The sequence below is a fragment of the Rattus norvegicus genome, chromosome 18, assembly GCF_036323735.1.
Source record: "Rattus norvegicus strain BN/NHsdMcwi chromosome 18, GRCr8, whole genome shotgun sequence".
Lineage (NCBI taxonomy): Eukaryota > Metazoa > Chordata > Mammalia > Rodentia > Muridae > Rattus > Rattus norvegicus.
This window is the reverse complement of record NC_086036.1, coordinates 25,737,385-25,755,929: the sequence shown is the minus strand read 5'-3', so window position 1 is coordinate 25,755,929 and position 18,545 is coordinate 25,737,385. Positions and strand designations below refer to the sequence as shown.

At 45.0% G+C, this 18,545-nt stretch overlaps 1 protein-coding gene across 6 annotated transcripts in view; it reads left to right on the top strand.

The window, feature by feature from the left end:
• Epb41l4a (erythrocyte membrane protein band 4.1 like 4A) overlaps window positions 1–18,545 on the top strand; it is a 210,830-nt gene that overhangs the window by 135,069 nt on the left and 57,216 nt on the right. For all 6 annotated transcript variants that reach the window (XM_063277376.1, XM_006254584.5, XM_006254583.5 and 3 more), the window contains 2 exons: window positions 12,687–12,778; window positions 14,204–14,281. In XM_063277376.1, the coding sequence (XP_063133446.1) occupies window positions 12,687–12,778; window positions 14,204–14,281 (170 nt within the window). The remainder of the gene's footprint in view (window positions 1–12,686; window positions 12,779–14,203; window positions 14,282–18,545) is intronic.

The window sequence follows — 18,545 nt, the reverse complement described above, 5'->3', positions numbered from 1 at the left end:
TCGTAGCCTTGCTGGGTGTGATAGACGAACTGAATGGAAATTCTGGATGCTTCCAAGGGAGACCAGAAGCCAAGGGGTGGGGCCTGCTGAGCTCATGGCGCTGTGGCAGTGTTTGGGTGGCAGGTACAACGTGTGGCTCTGCCTGTGTTTTCACACCTTCACAGGTAGCTTGTAGAAGCTGGTCCATGATGGCAAGGTGTGAGAGATTCCATTTGATCTGCCTGTGAAGATAACACTGCCTTTGTGTTGTTGGCGCAACCCATGAAGGATAAATGGGTGGAAAGAAGAGGGTGGAGGAGCCCCTCCTCTGTCTCTTTTTTTTTTCCTTTTCTTTTTTTCGGAGCTGGGGACCGAACCCAGGGCCTTCCGCTTGCTAGGCAAGCGCTCTACCACTGAGCTAAATCCCCAACCCCCCTCTGTCTCTTTTTATTGTGACTTCATGCGAGTAAAACAGAGAATGGAATTGAACTGACTTCTTTTATGTGTCTCATAAATTCATTTTAAACAGGATCTTGGTATGTTTTCTTGTCTGGCCTCTTGCTGTGTAGCCCAGGGTAGCCTTAAATTCACAGCAGTCCTCCTGCCTCAGCCTCCAGGTGCTGGGATGACAGGTTTGTGCTACCACGGCAAGCTTTGAATTGACCTTGTTTCAGTGCTAGAGAGATTTTAGGTTTAAACCAGTGCTTTTATGACCACACATGGAGCTGTTAGCACCGTGTGGCAGCCCCAAGGGTTGGGGACACAGTTTTTAACAGAGCATCTCACATCTACAGAATCCTCCTTAGCGTTTGTTAAGTGGCTAATGAACTGATCTTTGAGGTGAACTGCAAAGTTAAAAACTCTAATACAATCTGTTCTTCCTCAAGGGTGGTGGTTCTCAGCCTTCCTAGGGCTGCTACCCTTTAATGTGGTTTCTTAAGCTGTGGTGACCCCCTCCCCCAATTATAAAATTATTTTTGTTCCTATTTCATAACTGCAATTTTACTACTGTTGTGAATTGTAGTGTCTGTGTCTTCCAATGGTCTTAGTCAACCCTTATAAAAGGGTCATTCCATCCCTAAAGGGGTCATGACCCACACAGGTGAGAATCACCGCTCTAGGGTGCCCCCTACCCCAAAGATTTAGTTGATGAAATTAGAATTGGGTTTTGAGGTGAATTTGAACTTGTGAGATTACCAGATCTTCAGACAGTGGCAGGTCTGAAGTCACGTACAACTATAAATTAATTGTATAGTTTCTTTTTTTTTTGGCGGGGGCTTGGAAATTCATTTTGTTTTTAATGTCTAATTCGATATGTCGGTCTTAAAAGATACGCTAATGTATGAGTAGATTAAAGTCATTTGAGAAGTAGAGACGCTAGTTAGTGGGATTTTGTAGTTTTCTCCCTGTCTTGCCATGGGGTTCATAGGACTTAATGCAAAGAACCCCATGTACCAAATGCAGGCTAGAAGAAGGGACCCCCACCCCGGGTGCTATTCCTGCTATTCCAAGCATCCTTCCCCTTAGGCCTCAATGATTTTTATGAGTCCCTCTTTTCTTTTTTGTTTTTGAGCTATGTGTACGTTATTACTGTGGACCTTTAAAATTTCTTCCGTTGTCTCAGAAGAACTTGCTAATGTTGCCAGCATCTTGAACATTCAGCTTCTTATGTGTCTTCATCACTAGCCAAAACTGAGGACAGCAGGGTTGACATCCTCGTGTCTTACCCAGCTCAGCCTCTGTAATACATCTCCAGATAGCAGCTGGTTTCCTAGGCATTTATATACTCAGCCTATGTCCTCCCTAGAGGTAGAATTCATGTTGGGAGGGGCCTGAGTCATTATGTTCCCGTGTCCCCACCGTCCGGGGTCCTTGAAGCCTGTAGGAGTCAGTGACTTTTGTGTAAGGTGCCAAAGCTGGCCAGTTACTGCAGAGCCTTTCTCTGTATAGCCCAGGCTGTGACCTTAAACTCCTTATTGCCCCCTTTATCCCGTCTGATGGGATTACAGGCACGCCTCATCCTAAATTTGTTATTAAATAGGCATATTAATTTAAGCAAAACATTCTATTTCCTGAGTATTCTTGCTTACAGGGCTTTTTCCCCCCCTTTTCTCCACCAGAGCTCCTCTCTGTGAGGCAGTGATTTGCATAATGGTAGAATTAAGTTGATTATTATGGGGGCCTAGCTGTAATCACAGATTGAATTAAAAAGCCCGTTAAAACCCATCACCTGGAACAGTAATCTCATTCAGCTTGAAAAATGGCTGAAACGCTTAGTCTGCTGGTTTTCTGGTCGGCTGGTCTGGTTAGAGGCTTAACTCTGAGAGCTTAGTGCTTTGAGGCCAAGTTCAGAGGCTTTCGGGCATTGTATACACTTCAAAGTGCCCTGTGGTTTAAACTGCACCTCACAGAAAATGCAAACTCCGAGTAAAGGTTTTGCATAAGAATGGGAGAAGATACAGAAAATACAGCACGGAGGAGAAAGTCGGAATTTTCTATTATCCTAAAAATTAGAGGAGATGATTTTTAATATTTTGGTATGATTGCTTATAAATTTTCCTGCTCCATTAGTGTGAATGTGGTATGTGTTTATATGTGCATATGCACACATGATCCTCAGCATGATGGCATACATCTTTCTGTGTTCTGCGGCCCAGTCTGGCCTTGGAATTACAAGTCTTCTCGCCTCTGCCTCCGGAGTGCTGAAACTGTAGGCAAGACACTGTGTTCAGTGCGTGTGGGCGTTTGTACTCAGTATTGTGTCATACACATGTCCCTTCTTCTGATATTCATATATATGTGCCTGCTTGGTTTACTGTTTCTTAGTGCAAATGTGCACTTTCTATTACACTTTCTGACTGCTTTTGCTTTGTGTGTTTTATTTTTAATTACATATTTGGGAATGGCTGTGTGCGGGTAGGTGTACATGTGAGCACACATGACAGCACTGGGTTTCTCCAGCACTGGGGTTACAGGAGCTGTGCAGGACACGGATGATCAGACCTGAGCTCAAGGCAACGGAACAGAGCCTTCTCTCTAGCTTCCCTTCCCTTCCTTTCCTCCTCTCTCTCCCTTCTCTCTCTCTCTCTCTCTCTCTCTCTTTCTTTCTTTCTTTTTTGAGGCAGCTTCTCAATCTGTAGCTCAGTTGGCCTCAGACTCCTTCTAGCATTCCCACTTGAGCTTCTGAGTGCTGGGATTGCAGACATGAGCCCCACACCCAACAGCCGTGAATTCTGAATATAATTCTCATGAATTGTATAGCTCAACAATTACATATAAGTATATATATGAAGTGGCTAATGTGCTTCTGTTATTTCTGTTTCCCGTTTGACCACATTGGTCAGAATGTCTGCAAGTGTTAACTGGTCTGGGAATGTAAGCCCTCTGTGGGACTGGGAGTACTTGTGTCTCTAACCATCCATCGCCTGTCCATCCCTGCAGGCGGGAGGTGACAGTGTTTTGCCCAGCCGAAGTACTGAGGAGCTCTAACTCTGCACTTAACCACCAGGGTATTTTGGATGTGGGGAGACAGACAGAAGAGTCCCGGGTACTTAAGAGCCTTTGCCTTGAGAGGCAGGAGAGCCAGAGCCCTCCTGTGCATGGCTTGAGTTTGAGTTTTTTTTTCCAGGCATCTCGCCAGAGATATTGAATAAAGACTAGACTGTGTGAGTTTATAGTTCAGGACCAGAATCATTGTAATATAAGAACTTGAGAATCATTCACATATCCCAGGATGCTAGTTTTGATAGAAGTTGGGAAAGGAGTCAGAATCAGTTTTCTCAGCTCTGGCGGCACTGAGAGGGTACGATTCCAAACACCTAGCCTGTAACCTGACAGAGAGGAGCTGTATTTGTGGGTCACGAGAAAGAGAGAGTGAGTGACACGAGAAGCCCTTCATACACTCTGATACTTAGCTCGGCTAAGCTTAGTGTCATAGGATGTAAGACCAAAAGGTTCCTGGCAGCCCAATCAGGAGTAATTAAGCCAACTGGCAGAGCTTGGGAGAGCTTTAGGGAGCATTTGCAGAAAGTGATGGTAGCCAGGGGTGGTCACTGCTGGCCAACCCAGGAGGTTGGCTTACATACATGGGGTTCTTCCGCATAATGAATGTGCATCACTACTGCATAGTTACTGTGGATCCTCTCATTTTGTTGCTTGACCCGATAATGTCATCCTCCATGCTCCATGCCTCCCCCCTGTCACAGACTTTGTCAGCTCCCTTCGGTCTGGGATGTTTGCCTAGCATTTCTTTCTTTTATGGCATGGACGTTTTAAACACCCTCCTCCCCTCCTGTCACCAGGCAGAGCCCTCTCATGCTTCTCTGCTGATTTGTGGTGAGCGTATGTTTCGCATTCCCAGCTCCATAGTCACACTGGCGAGGTCGTGTCTGTCTCGGCGTTTCACATCTGGAGACGCATAGTGGCCATCTGCTGGCCCTTCTTGCCTGTTGCATTCGATCTGCTGGCCATGATGTCATTTAATTTCTCCAATGTATAGTTCCTGTTGTGGGTAACCCCGCCCCCAAGCTAGGAGGTAAGTTTTCCGTGGGGAGACATGGTAAATCACTGCAAGCACTTCTCTGCCTGTCAGAGTTCTCCTGTAGTCAGCATTCACCCAACATTTTTATCTCAGCCGGTCTTTCACGGTAAGGCCAGAGAATGCTGGGTTTTGGATTCACTCACGTCCTCCACCTTGAGTTTCAGACCTCAGCAGGCCACTGTATGAAGAGCTCTACCCTCTCTCTCTTTCATTATACAACGGTTTTTGACATGGCCTTACTAATCTTTTTCCCCTCAGTGACTCATGCTACATTCCTGCACCTGGAGGTTTGGATGCCCAAGAATTCCTAGGTTTGATTAGTAAGCTTTTCCCCAAGCTTGACATCTGTCCCATCATTATTGTGGTACTCTTTCCTTTAGAGAGCACCATGATATTTATGCATCTTGTGTCTGTTTTGGCCCCAGTTTTGGTTCAGCCACATCTTGAAGATCTTTGGTTCCTTCTAGTGGGAAATGATTCAGATCTTGGAGAAATGGGTGACTGTTAGTCTTTGGTGACCTTTCTGCTGCCTGAGCTTTTCGGTGGCCAGAATCTTTGCATGCATCTACACAAACACTGCCCCAGATACACATACATGACCTAGGAGTGTATACATATGTACATGTGCATTTAAGTGTGAGGCGTACTTGGGTACAGTTTAGAAGTGACGAGCTTGCATCACTTTCTTTCCGCCCTCATCTCACGTTTTAAGCCCTTTGACCTCGAGGACCTCCGCTCCCGGTATCTGCGCATGTAGTCATTTGCTTAGCCCTAAATTACGCATCCGTGTTAGAGTTGTGTTGGTCAGAACACTGAATTTGCAGCCTTTTCACCCACATGTGAGGACCTAAACTGTCTCGGTTCACAGTTTACTTGGCCCGCCCTCCGTCCCTCTTTCCTCTCTTCCTGCCTCATTGTTGTGGTTGTATATACCCTCACAATCTAATTAGGTTTATTTATTTCCAGTTACGGTTCCTTCTGCCTCACATTCTTGCTTGTTTAAGTCTAGGGTTTAAATACGTAGAAGATTAACCTTCTCAAGGTTGAAACTGTGCATAAAGATACGCTCAGAGCAGCATCCTGAAATCCCATACTCTCTGGGCTTTCTCGCCTTTTCTTGAAGCTACTGAATTTTACTGCTTCCTAGATTTTTTTTTATTTGTAAAGAAAAGGTAGGTGTGTGTGTGTGTGTGTGTGTGTGTGTGTGTGTGTGTGTCTGCACGTCATTCTTTCTTAACCTGAAGGTTGCAGAGTGTAAAGGTATTTGTACTTTTCTCCTTATTTTTGTTCCAGAAATAACTCTGTTGTTGAAATATTCAATATCAATCCTGGGCTTCTACCCCGCCTTTGATCGTTTAGTTCCCAGAGAAAAGACACACACGACCTTTATATTTACAATGTCCTTATTCTGCACAAGAGCTGGGCAGTTCTGTGCTATTATGTCTATTTCCCAGCCAGTAACCCCATTAGATAATTTGCCATGTTTTGTCTGGGCTGCTCTTAACTCCAATTAGCTGATCCACATGGCTGTTATTTTAAGATTCTTACTCCATGACACTTTCTCCTCTCTCCACCTTCTTCTTCACCTCTCGTGGGTCTTCTCTGACCTGGAACTGGCCTGGGAACCTTAAACCCCACCTATGTCTCTCCTGCCCAGCTATTGGCTGTCAGTATCTTTATTTACTAATCAGAAATGACTTGGGACAAGGTCACACTACCTCACTTGGGTCAACCAGGTCTTAGGGGCCTGCACTTGGCATCACAATACATAGCAGCAGGTCAAACCTCGGCATAACTCTGTGTCCGTCCATCAGGAACTTTCTAGTTTTATATTTAACCATTTCTTTCCAGATGCTGGGGTGGAACCCAGGCCTTGTATCTACTCCTGAGCCTCGCCTTCTGCTCACTCTCATAAGCGTCAGTGGGTGTGGTCCCATGGTATGGTTACCCCATTGCTTGTGCTTGAGTGTCAGGTATTTTTTTTAAATATTTTATGTCCCTTCGATGAGTAACTGTCCATCAGTGTGTGTGGAGTGGCCGTGTGGCATCAGGTCTTTGGAGTAAGTTGTTCAGTCAAAGGGTAAGCGCACAAGCAGGCTTTTTGCTTGACATTTCTTTTTTTTTTTTTTTTTTTTTTTTTGGTTCTTTTTTTCCGAGCTGGGGACCGAACCCAGGGCCTTGCGCTTCCTAGGCAAGCGCTCTACCACTGAGCTAAATCCCTAACCCCTTGACATTTCTATATATTCCTCCTCGACTCCAGACTCTCACAGTCGTTCATTTCTACACACAGTATGAGGTGCCTGAAGAGACCTAGAATATAGATGATCAAGTGTGGCCTTCTTAGCAATATTTGGGCCCCGATGCTTGTAACATTTTTGTTCCAGTCTCTTATAATTAATGATGGATTTCTAGGCTCGTGGTTAGGTGGTGTGGCTTAAGTTCATGGCTACCACTGGCTAATGTTGGACAGTTTGTTGTTACGGTTTCACCCATGTCCCATGCCTGTGGTGGGCGACGGGATGGGGATGGTGGTGGTAGAGTGGGGGATGGTAGCATCTATTTGTAGACACCTTAAGAGACTGAAACGACCTAGTCCAAGGCTGGTATGAGAAGCCCTGTCTGTGCTTCTCACCTGAGCTGTGTTGTGGCCCCTGACGTGGCCTTCTGTGATATCACCTTGTGTCTGCCACCCTTGCCTCTGGCTAGCTTGTGCTCCTGCTGGAGGGAAGCCTGTATCTTTCAGCCCATGGTTCTTTCTTCCTCTGCTTTATTTGTTGCTTGTTTTGTTGACTTTCTCCATAATCAGAATAGATTAAACCACTTTTTCCCAAAAGGAGCAACATTTTTAGAGTGAAGATTATCAACTACCGTTAAATGTAAATAAATGGAGTTAACCCATTAAAAACTCACTGTATCTTACCTGATGTCTACGCCTTCACTTCAGCAAATGCAATAGTGTCATTAGACTGTTTCCTAATACCAGCTCCCAGCACGTTACCCACTCAGCCAGCTCCACGCCCATGCTTTAGTGCTTTGGCTGCAGAGGTCAACCAGGGTCGCAGAGTTTAACCCTGTCTCAAAAAACAACTGCCGTTGGGGATTTAGCTCAGTGGTAGGGCGCTTGCCTAGCAAGCGCAAGGTCCTGGGTTCGGTCCCCAGCTCTGAAAAAAAGAAAAGAAAAAAAAAGCAATACAAACTTTGGGTTGGGGATTTAGCTCAGTGATAGAGCGCTTGCCTAGGAAGCGCAAGGCCCTGGGTTCGGTCCCCAGCTCGGAAAAAAAGAACCAAAAAAAAAAAAAAAACAAAAAAAAAAACAAAAACAAAACAAAACAAAAAAAAAAAAAACAACTGCCACCACCACCAAAAACCCGAGCCAAACAGCTATGCTGCATATATTTCAAAGGTATTTATAATTAATGTGAGCACATGTGCACACTATAGATGATGCACATACGCTGAGAAGTGTTTGTGTTTTCTATCCTTTCAAACGGGAGTACTTAAAGTACCCTTTCTTAAGACACAGTTCTTTGTCCAAAATAATTAGGCAAACCTCCTAGTTCCTTGTCTAGTGGATCTTGACAGTGCACATTAAGCTGCGAGTGATTACCCAGCATGCCCCATACTTATGCCAATGGCCTAAGGCACTCCTGTTGGGCCTTATCCTTTGGGGGCAGTATGGTACACAAAGACACAGCTTGGCTTGAAAGGACAGGTGAGATGCACCCAGAACTTCAACATTTCTCTCTGCCTCCCCTTTTCAAGGAATAACAAAAGTGGCATTTAAAAAAAATCAGGTTTGGACTTGGCAAGCATTGAAGGACGATGAAAATCATTAGAGCAAACATCACGCCTGTGTCTCCTGCACGCTGGCACAGTCCAATGTTTTAAAACAGCAGCCATTCGGTCTCAGCTCTTTGAAAGGATGAACTTCCCTCCCATACTTAAAAGTCTGTGTGTCTGGTTTGAGTTTCCAACCAAAGAACGCCTGCCGTTCGCAACATCACTGCTTGCCTTTGTTCTATCAGAGTCAAGAAGGAAGTTACCTCGCTTGTTGGTTAACGAGCTTTTTATCCCGTTTGTTTCTCCCATCATGCCTGAAGCAAGTTTAAAAGTACAATAGACTGGGCTGGAGAGATGGCTCAGTGGTTAGGAGCACTGGATGCTCTTCCAGAGGACCTGAGTTCAAATCCCAGCAACCATGTGGTGGGTTACAACCATTTATATGGCGATCTGGTGCCGCCTTCTGACCTGCAGGCATACATGCAGCAGAACACTCATACATTAAATTAAAAATTTAAAGTAAAATACTTATATAAATCTGGTTTAGATTGAGTGCAAAAATATGTATAGTTCAAACTTAACATTTCTCTTGAGCCTCTCCTGCTCCTTGGTGAGGCCTTGGTAGGAAGCCTCTCTGCCATAGTCTTCAGGTATTTTCACAACAACTATGGCTTACCATCCTTAGAAACACTCATCTCTTTTGCTCTCCAGTGGCCTATACAGTGTATCCTTTTAAAATCACATTTATTTAACATTGATTTCTGTATGCGAGTGCTTGTGTATGTGTGGGAGCACATGTGTGTAAGAGCACACATGTGGAGATCAGAGGAAAACCTGTGCAAGTTCGTTTTCTCTTTCCATCGTGTGAGTCCCAGGATTGGAGTCAGGTCATTGACAGTTTACCCTCTGAGTGATCTTACTGACCCCGTGTGCTTGAGTGGCTTCCAGTGACCTTGGATGTGGGAATTGTTTAATAAGAATGTGCTTGTTCCCATAACTCCTGGGGGCTGAGGAATGACAGGACACGCATCTGTGGTTGCATTTCCACAGAAACAAAGAGAAGATGGTTGACTTTGACAAAGACACTTGTGTCAAGAAGCACAGGCTTGAGAGACACTGAAAATGGAGTGGACGCCCTAGTGGCTGTGCCTTTTCAATGTGAACCACTTCAGTAGTGATCCTGTCAGCAGTGACAACACACAGAGCAGAAGCCAGCAAAGTAGCTGTGTGAGTACACACACACACACACACACACACACACACACACACACACACACACACAGAGACAGAGACAGAGAGAGACAGACAGATAGACACACACATGCTTGTGCTTGCATGCACTCATGCACACGTGTACACACACGCTTGCACGCACTCATGCACATGTGTCCACATGCGCACACATACTTACACACCCATCCTGAAGCTCACCAAGAGAGACATCCAGCAACAAAGAGCAGAAACACCTAGAAGATGAAAGGTGCTTGGTTGGGAATTTGTGGCTCTAATAACACAGGTGCTCAGTTCTCCCCGATAATGCAAAGATGTGCCTCAACTTGATGCTCCTCAGAGACCCCAAGGACAGAGGCACCCACACTCTATCTTAGCTGCAAGGGACTTAAGCTTGGCTAACTTACCAACTGAGAGGAACAGACCCAGACCACAGCTCTGCTTGTGGCAGCATGAACAGCTGAAGTGCTCGAGCCGTTCGGGTGACTCAGCACGCTCGGGATGCTGGGGGAGGGAGGGTGCATTAGCTGTACTCACACAGGCTTTCTTCAGTCAAGCTTCTGAGTGGAAATGTGTGAGTGGCCATGTCTGTCCTGAAATGGTCCAGAAATGCCTTGTTGGCTCCTTCGTGCCAGCCGTTCATGACTGAAGGACCCCGAATTTACTCCGCATACCCAGCTCTGGTTTCAGTAACATTAATCTTCCTGTGGTATTTGAGTCATTCCATCAGTAATGCAGAAGAAAGCAGGCAGCTTGCTGGAAGCCTTCTGTAAGCAGGGAATGGGTTCATACTTGCATCTGTTCGTGGCAGAGGTAATTAGGGGGGCCGCGGGAGCCACCTCAATCCTCTAGTATGTGTGTGCCCAAGAAATGAGAGAGCCCAAATTCCAGTTGCATTTGAAGTACCTTTTATCATTGCACGAGTGATGATAGATTGAAATGTATGTTAAGAATTTAGACATCCCTTGACATCTTTCAATAAGACACAGGCATGGGAAGGATAAAGTGAAAGCAATCCAAGGAAAGTTTAAGATTAGGAGGAAATCGAATTTATTTCCAAGACTGAGTACCTTTGGAAATTTGGGTTCCGTGTGATTAAAGTTTCTGAAACTTTGACCTGGGTACACGAGGAATGCTTTTCTGAAGTGTGTGTTAGAGACTTGCTCTCCGGTTCTGTTTCCAGCGGGTGGTGAGACCGTGTTCGCCGCCATGCCTGATGCTCCCGCCATTGAGACGCACAGGGAGATGGCCTGTCCCCGTGTGTGGCAGCCTGTCCTGCTTTCCTCTTTTCCTTAGTGACTTACCCCTGGAGATTTCATCACAGGCAAACTCATCAATGGATGACAGACTGAGATACTGTAGTGGTGGCAGGATCTGGAGATGGGGAACTGGGGACCATGGCGCAGGGAGTGATTGAATTGTTAATCGTGAATCTATCCACCTTGCGTTCCCTGTGCAGAGTGTGTGTGTGTGTGTGTGTGTGTGTGTGTGTGTGTGTGTGTGTGTGTGTGTGTGTGTGTGAAGAGAAGTGGAAGAGAGCCTGCTCTGTAAGCCCTACCATCTCTTCACGGGAGCCTGCGCTCTCTTACCTGCTGCAGTCTCTGCTTTTCTTCAGCCTTAGGTTCTTCTGCTGTTGAGGAAAAAGATGTCCTAAATTCAGCGAATTTCTTTCTCATTTCTAACTTTAAGACGCTACGTCTTACACAAAAGTTATCAGATAGTCTCCTGTGGAAAGCAGTAGCTGTCTTTGAAACCCACTTGACCTTCCTGTGTCTCTTGCGATGTCTCTCCCCAGCCTCTGACACCTTGTCTCCTGGCTCCCCTTCCTCTGCTCTGGCCATCTATGTGTTCTCAGGGGACAGTGCTGTGTGAGAAGCTGTGGCCTCACTTTTGAGTGGGGCACCTTTGTACTTCCTGGCTTGCACAGCATTCTGTGAGCATTTTAACCTAAGATCTTGTCCTGACCCTACTGCCCATTTTCTCCAGTTCCCCGGCTTGCTGCTTACCAATGGTAACACCCAAACAGAGTGCCTGAGACTCCCCAAAGTCCTTCCTTTACTTCATAAGGTTTTATATGGAGTTAGATTTGCTGTAAGGCAAACGATGGCATATTTCTGCCATGTCCCACATTTTACAAATACATTCCTGAGTTGGCAGAGTCATTCCATTTGGGCTTTGGGAGGACTTCCTGTACGTATACAATGTCAGATTGCTTGTTAAAATGGTGGGCGGATATTCCAGTTACTCCTGTGCACGGCTGGTACTGTGTTTATGAGTCCATAGGAAACCCATTCGACAAGGGTCTCTGTGTTCGAGACTGGTCTTTGACTCTTAAATGTGAAGCTAAATTATCAATGTATAACTTCATAGGGCTTATGGTGCTCATTCTGGTTTTGCTTTATTTTCTGTTTAGCCATTTAAAATAGCATTTCATACGCACAGAAAATAGAGTTACCTTTAATGTGTTTTTAGTTTCTTACATATCGAATAACCACAAGATTAAAATGGCAGTTAAAGATTTTTTTGTATACCTGTTCCACGACACGCTGAGTCTATCATAATTTAATTTTATCCACCTGATATTTTAGTGTGCTGGAGGCTGCCCCTCTCACTGGTTCTCCCTGAGACTCTCCTGACAGAGTTTAAGTGTGATTTCTCCCTCTCTGAAAGCCATAGGCGTCACACTGTATGTGTAGACATGTCCCCGCTTTATTAGGAGCTGAATTCCACAAGGTTTTTGTGTGCACAGGGGCTGCTTGTGATGGGCAGTTTTGTAGGGTTCTTGTGCCATTGCTTGGATTATCTCTAGTCAGGAAATGATACAGAGGAGATTAGAAAGGTAACTGCCTTGAGATTTAAATAGAAGTTACATTTCATAATTGCAGTCAATGGGAAGTGTTTTTGTTGTTGTTTTTAGGGTTTTACGGTGTAGCCTTGTCTGCCCTGGAACTTACTCTATATGCCAGGCTGGCCTCGAACTCACAGAGATCTGCCTGTGCCATCACTGCCTAGCACGGAAAGTAATTTTTAATTAACCTTCCCGAAACAGCCATCTTTCGGTGCCGATCTCTGTTACCTGAGTTTCTGTTCCCTAAGGGAGGGCTGCCATCTGAAGTGTCCCGACCAGTAATCGGTGACCTCTGCCTGTTTCTTGCAGTGTAATGAGACCTCGTTCTTTTTTGAAGCTCGGAGCAAAACTGCTTGCAAACACCTCTGGAAATGCAGTGTGGAGCACCATACATTTTTCAGGTACGTTAATGGGACATTTTGTTCTTTGTTAGGGGAAACGAAGGTGGTGTTTGTCTTCATGGCAAGTATCCTGTTCTGTGAATGTAGAAATGCTTCCTTAACGTACACAGCCCCTTGGTCTCCTGATGGCGTTCATGCACGTCTGTGCACACATTGTGGGTGCATCCGTATGTGTGTGCATCAGATAGATCTTTGCTCACACCGCAAGAAAGAGTCAGGGATGATTTTTAGAAACTTTATGTAAAAACTACAGACATGGATGGAAATCCGGGGTTCTGCTGTGAATGCCTTTGAGATATCTCAGTGCAGATGGGTAATCCTCCTGCCTCTGCAGGTGTGTACCTCCACACGCAGCTCTGTAGGTTTATTTTCCACATTATTACAGTTTTTTTTAACATTATTGTTTCGTGGCCTCGTGTTGTAAAGTTTAAATCAAAACAAAGGGACATCAGCTGATAAGACATTGTTTATTGACTCAAGATTGGCTTCTTCCTCGTATTCCCATATTCTCTCTATGTGGGACAGGACAGTTTCCTATGTATTAGGAATATCACAAAATGACTGCTAATCCTCCAGGCACACGCCTTTTATCCCAGAAAGGGTGGCAGAGGCATGATCTCTGAGCTCCAGGTCAGCCTGATCTGCTTAGTGAGTTCTAGGCCAGCAGGCTACATAGTGACCTTGTCCTTTGTACAGTTTGTATGTTAGGGGAGAGAAGTGACCCAGGAGCCTAAGACTTCCCCACATTCAGTGGCCCAGGATCTCTCCATACCAGTGTCTGTTCAGAGTGCCCTGACATGGAAAATGCTGGAATATTTTGTACAAAAAAGAGTGAACCAGCAGCGTCTAATGTGATTAGCTGCCATTCAGCCCTCACACAAGTACATTAGAATGGCAGAATCCCCAAGACAGTGTAAGACAGAACATGGGGAACTGCCAGTAACCTTTCCTGGAGACCAAGACTGGGTGTTTGATAGTCACGCGCCTGATATTCCAAAGTGAGCTGGGTTTCAAACTTACCTTAAAGTAACTGGTTGCAGTTCTTGACCTGGACACATGGCTGTAGTTCAGGGCGTTTGCTGTCTTCTAGAGCATTTCCAGAACTCAGTGTAAGGCAGCTTACAACCGGCTTCAGCTCCAGATCCAGGGTATTTGATGCCCTTCTCTGGTCTCCATGGGCACCTGCACTCACATGCACATACATGCAGGCACACACACACACGCACCCACACACACACACACGCATAATTAAACATAAACTTTAAAATAATAACTGATTTTCTTCTTCCTAGTATGTAGAATAAGGAAAATATTTGACTATCTAGTAAATAGTTTCCTGTATAGCTCTGTGTTCAAATATTGTATAAGTACTTGCATTCACAGGCCTTTGTTTTTTTGTTGTTGTTTTTTTTTTTAATTAACTAGGATGCCAGAAACAGAGTCAAATTCACTGTCAAGAAAACTCAGCAAGTTTGGGTCCATAAGTTATAAACACCGATACAGGTAAATGACATTTCCGCTCTTGGGGTTTGTGTATGTAAACAGGTTTTTAATTCAGTTACCTACATACAGGCATAATGAAATACGTGAGTCTCCCCTCCAGCAGTGCCAACGTGCTGTATAAATGAATATTTCCTGAGAGAAATGGCCTTTCAGTTTTAAATGTATTTAACATCTCCATTAGCTATGTAAAGTTATGGGCTTTCAGAGCATAGCAGACTTTATAAATTTGGGATTTCATTTTGCTATAATTATCAATTGTTTCCAATTATATTCCGTGATTATAAAACAAATCAGATATTCTGGATTCTAACTGACCGGTTGTGATGTTAGAATATTCAGTTGATCCCATATTGAGCACCGTATAGTATTTATATCCTACATCAAAACATGTATTTGCCTTTTTCATACAGAACTTACATATGTATAAAACCTGCTTATAGCACTGTTCATTACACATTAACCTTATTGAATGTTATACCACATTGTTTCCTACTTAATATTGCCTCAGTCAGTCATCACTGTCTTCTGTGTTATTACCTTCACTGAGGAAATGGAGAGTCAGGGAAGCTAAGGGATTTTTCATAGTAACCTGGCTAGGAAGCTGGATCCACGACCCCGTGGCCTGTGCTTTCCGATTGTGAGGCAGGCCCCACCTGTGGAGTGAAAACTCTGACCACCGTGCAGCTAGATGGTGAGCTCTGTAGTTTGAAAAAGCGTTCGTTTTGTTTGAGTCCCTTCTGTTCGGTGAGCTGTGGTGTGTGAGGAAGGCCTCAGGGCTCCCGATACAGAAAGATTCAGCTCGAACCACTCGGCCATCAGAGATGAAGTATTACTTAGGCAGAAGAGCAGACCCCCAGGCCTGGTGAAGCCAAGCAGGTTGCAGAAATGCCACCAGGGGATGAGAAGCTACTCCATCTGCAGATAAGGGACATCAGTGAGTGAAGTGCTTGCACGGGAGATGTAAAAGGGAAGCTGGGTTTACAAGACTGCAGCGTGCCACACCTTAATTCTCTTCTAATGACCCATCTGAAGTGTCAAATCTGAGACACAAAACAACCAGGAAGAATGATCCACAGTCGACATCCAGTGCTTCCTGTGAACATGGTATCCGGTAGGGCATTTACTCTCTTGATGACTAAAACAAGTATTATTTATTCAAGGAACTTCTGATTTTCGTATGAAGGTTTTTGTTGATGTGTAAATATTTAGCCTTTGGTTTTTCAGAGCTCCTCCTTAGACAAGAATATAATTTTGAGATATTTAAGAAGGTGGTACTTACTTTTATTCTGAGAAGAGTGGGTAGTAGCTAGTATTTATGCTGTTTTTCCAATCATGGTATTGGCACGGCTAGAGAGAACACACTTAAATCTGTCTCCTTGTTGGGGTTGGGGATTTAGCTCAGTGGTTAGAGCGCTGGCCTAGGAAGCGCAAGGCCCTGGGTTCGGTCCCCAGCTCCAAAAAAAAAAAAGAACCAAAAAAAAAAATCTGTCTCCTTGTCAACAGACTGCAGCCAATGTGAAGGCATCTGTCTTATTAGTGTTTAGATGATTGAAATTAACGTACACTGTAGGTAACTGGCTTCTGCAAATATAGCCATGCCTGCTTTCTAAAGTTTATTGAAATGCAAATATTATGGCTACTGGGAATCACTATTGGAAATTATTTTTATTGGATTTTGCATATTAAATATAATTTTTTTCAAGAAAGCAATTAAAGGTAACCTTTGCAGAATTGGGCTAAATGAGCTCTGATTTCGTGGCTAATGTCAGCTGCCCGTTAAATCTTAGTGAGACTCAAATCTATTCATCTGTGTGAAAGAGACACTCACTTCCGTGCCACCCGTGGGAGAGAGGCGTTTCATCTATCAGCCGGCGGTCAGGCAGGACAGGTCTCAGATTGCTGGGTGGTCACTCATGTAGGCTGTTTAGTGCAAGAGTTGGCAAACTAACATCCTTTTAACCAGTATCATGTGCCTACCTCTTTGTTAAAGTGATCTGGAGAGACCCTGAAATGGTTGTGGAGTACAATAGTCACCTCTCGCAGGCTCTGAGAGGGAGGCAAAAGAGCCATGTCCCAGGAGCTGCAGTGTGTGTGTGTGTGTGTGTGTGTGTTGTGTGTTGTGTGTGTGTGTGTGGTGTATGTGTGTGTGTGCGCACACGTGCCAGTATGCATTGTGTGCTGTGTGTGTATGCTGTGTGTATGCTGTGTGTATGTATGTGTGTGGTGTGTGTATGTGATATGTGTGTGCTGTATGTGTATGTGCTGTGTGTGTGTGTATGCTGTGTGTATGTGTGTGTGTGCTATGTGTGTATGCTATGTGTGTGTGTGCTATGTATGTGTGTGGTGTGTGGTGTGTATGTGTATGTGTGTATGCTTTGTGTGTGGTGCATATGTGTGGTGTGTGTATATATGTTGTGTGTGGTATGTGTAGTGTGTGTGTGCATGTGTGTGGTTCGTGTGTGGTGTGTGTATATGATATGTGTTTGTGGTGTGTGTGTGTGGTATATGTGTATGCTGTGTGTAAGTGTGTGTGTGTAGTGTGTGTGTGTGATACGTGTGCGTGTAGTGTGTGTGGTGTGTATATATGATCTGTGTGTGTGGTATGTGTATGCTGTGTGTGTGTGGTATATATATATGATCTGTGTGTGTGGTGTGGTGTGTGTGTGGTGTGTATATATGATCTGTGTGTGTAGTGTGTGTATGTGTGTGTAGTGTGTGTGGTGTGTATATATGATCTGTGTGTGTGGTGTGTGTGTATATGTGTATGTGTGTAGCATGTGTATGTGATGTGTGTGTATGTGGTATGTGTATGCTGTGTGTGTATGTGTGTGTGGAGTGGTGGGTTTATAGGAGCTCTTGCGCTGTGTGTGTGGTATGTGTATGTTGTGTGCATATGTGTGTGTGTGTGGTGTGTGTGTGGTGTGTATATATGATCTGTGTGTGTAGTGTGTGTATGCTGTGTGTGTGCTGTGTGTGTGTGGTGTGTGTGTGTGTGGTGTGTGTGTGTGTGTGTGGTGTGTGTGGTGTGTATATATAATCTGTGTGTGGTATGTGTATGCTGTGTGTGTATGTGTGTGTGGGGGGTTATAGGAGCTCTCGTGCTGTGTATGTAAGTGGGGGAGACCTGTTCAGGTCCCAGTCTTTCTCTCTTCTGTCTTGGGGCTGTGGTGATTCTTGCATCTTTGGGACAGTTACTCAAGAAGGGAAAGCCTGGCGTTGTTAGGTGATGTGGGACAGTTACTTGAAAGCCAGGCGTCGTTAGGTGACGTGGGACAGTTACTCAAGAAGGGAAAGCCAGGCGTCATTAGATGATGTGGGACAATCAGGTTTCCAAGTTAAACTGGGAAGAAGGCTGAGCTGAAGTCTGATGCTTTGGTTCTCTTGGTTTTGTTTTGAGGAACCAGTAATGTGAAATGCAGACTGATGAAGTCTTTGACTAATTAAGTATTTTGTTACACATTGATATCTTCGTTTTGGAGTCCCTTGAACATCAGCCTTTCCCCTCAGCTCTCGCTAAGCTCCTTGAAAGGCCGGGTTGCAGGAGCTTCATAGGGGGCTGAGGAGCAGAGTCCTCTCTGTGGGATTGAAGTGCAAGAGCTCTCGGACCTCACGATGTTCTCAGGATCTCTCCTTGGTGTCAGGTGCCTTCCCAGGCACTGCCCGTTGATCTGTACAGCGGCCCACCAAAGGGGTATCTCAATTACGGAACAGACATCGGAGCTCTCCCCTGGGAACGTAATTAGGCTAAGGACCCGCAAGCGGCAAATCTGGTGTCTGAAGGCCACGTAACTTTCCCCGCTTGCTCCGGTCACTTGGATGCTGGAGGAAGTGTGGCTTTGCCAGCCAGAGCAGAGAAGATGCAGTGCCAGGGTGTGAGGCAGCATGGAGGTGGGGTACCTCATAGGGTACACCCATCGCTAAACCCACAGAGAAACACTGTTGGAAGAGGTGCAGCGTAGTGTAGATGACAGAAAGGGGGTTGTAGAGATTTAAACAAACAAACAAACAAACAAACAAACCTTCAAAGACCAAACAGCTAGGAAAAGGCAGCTCTGAGTTTTCCTTGGGGCTTGGAGTTTCAGATTAAATGGCTGAGTGTTCTGTTCCTCCGTGTCTGCAAACTGAGCTGTACTGACCTGACAGGGAGCCTGAGGCGCGTTCCAGACCTGGGTTTGTGAAGCCTGTGGTAGATTAGTTGGCGTTTCTGGACCTTAGTCTTATTAATCTTGGGACGTTATTTTCTTATTACTTTGTTCCTGAGAGA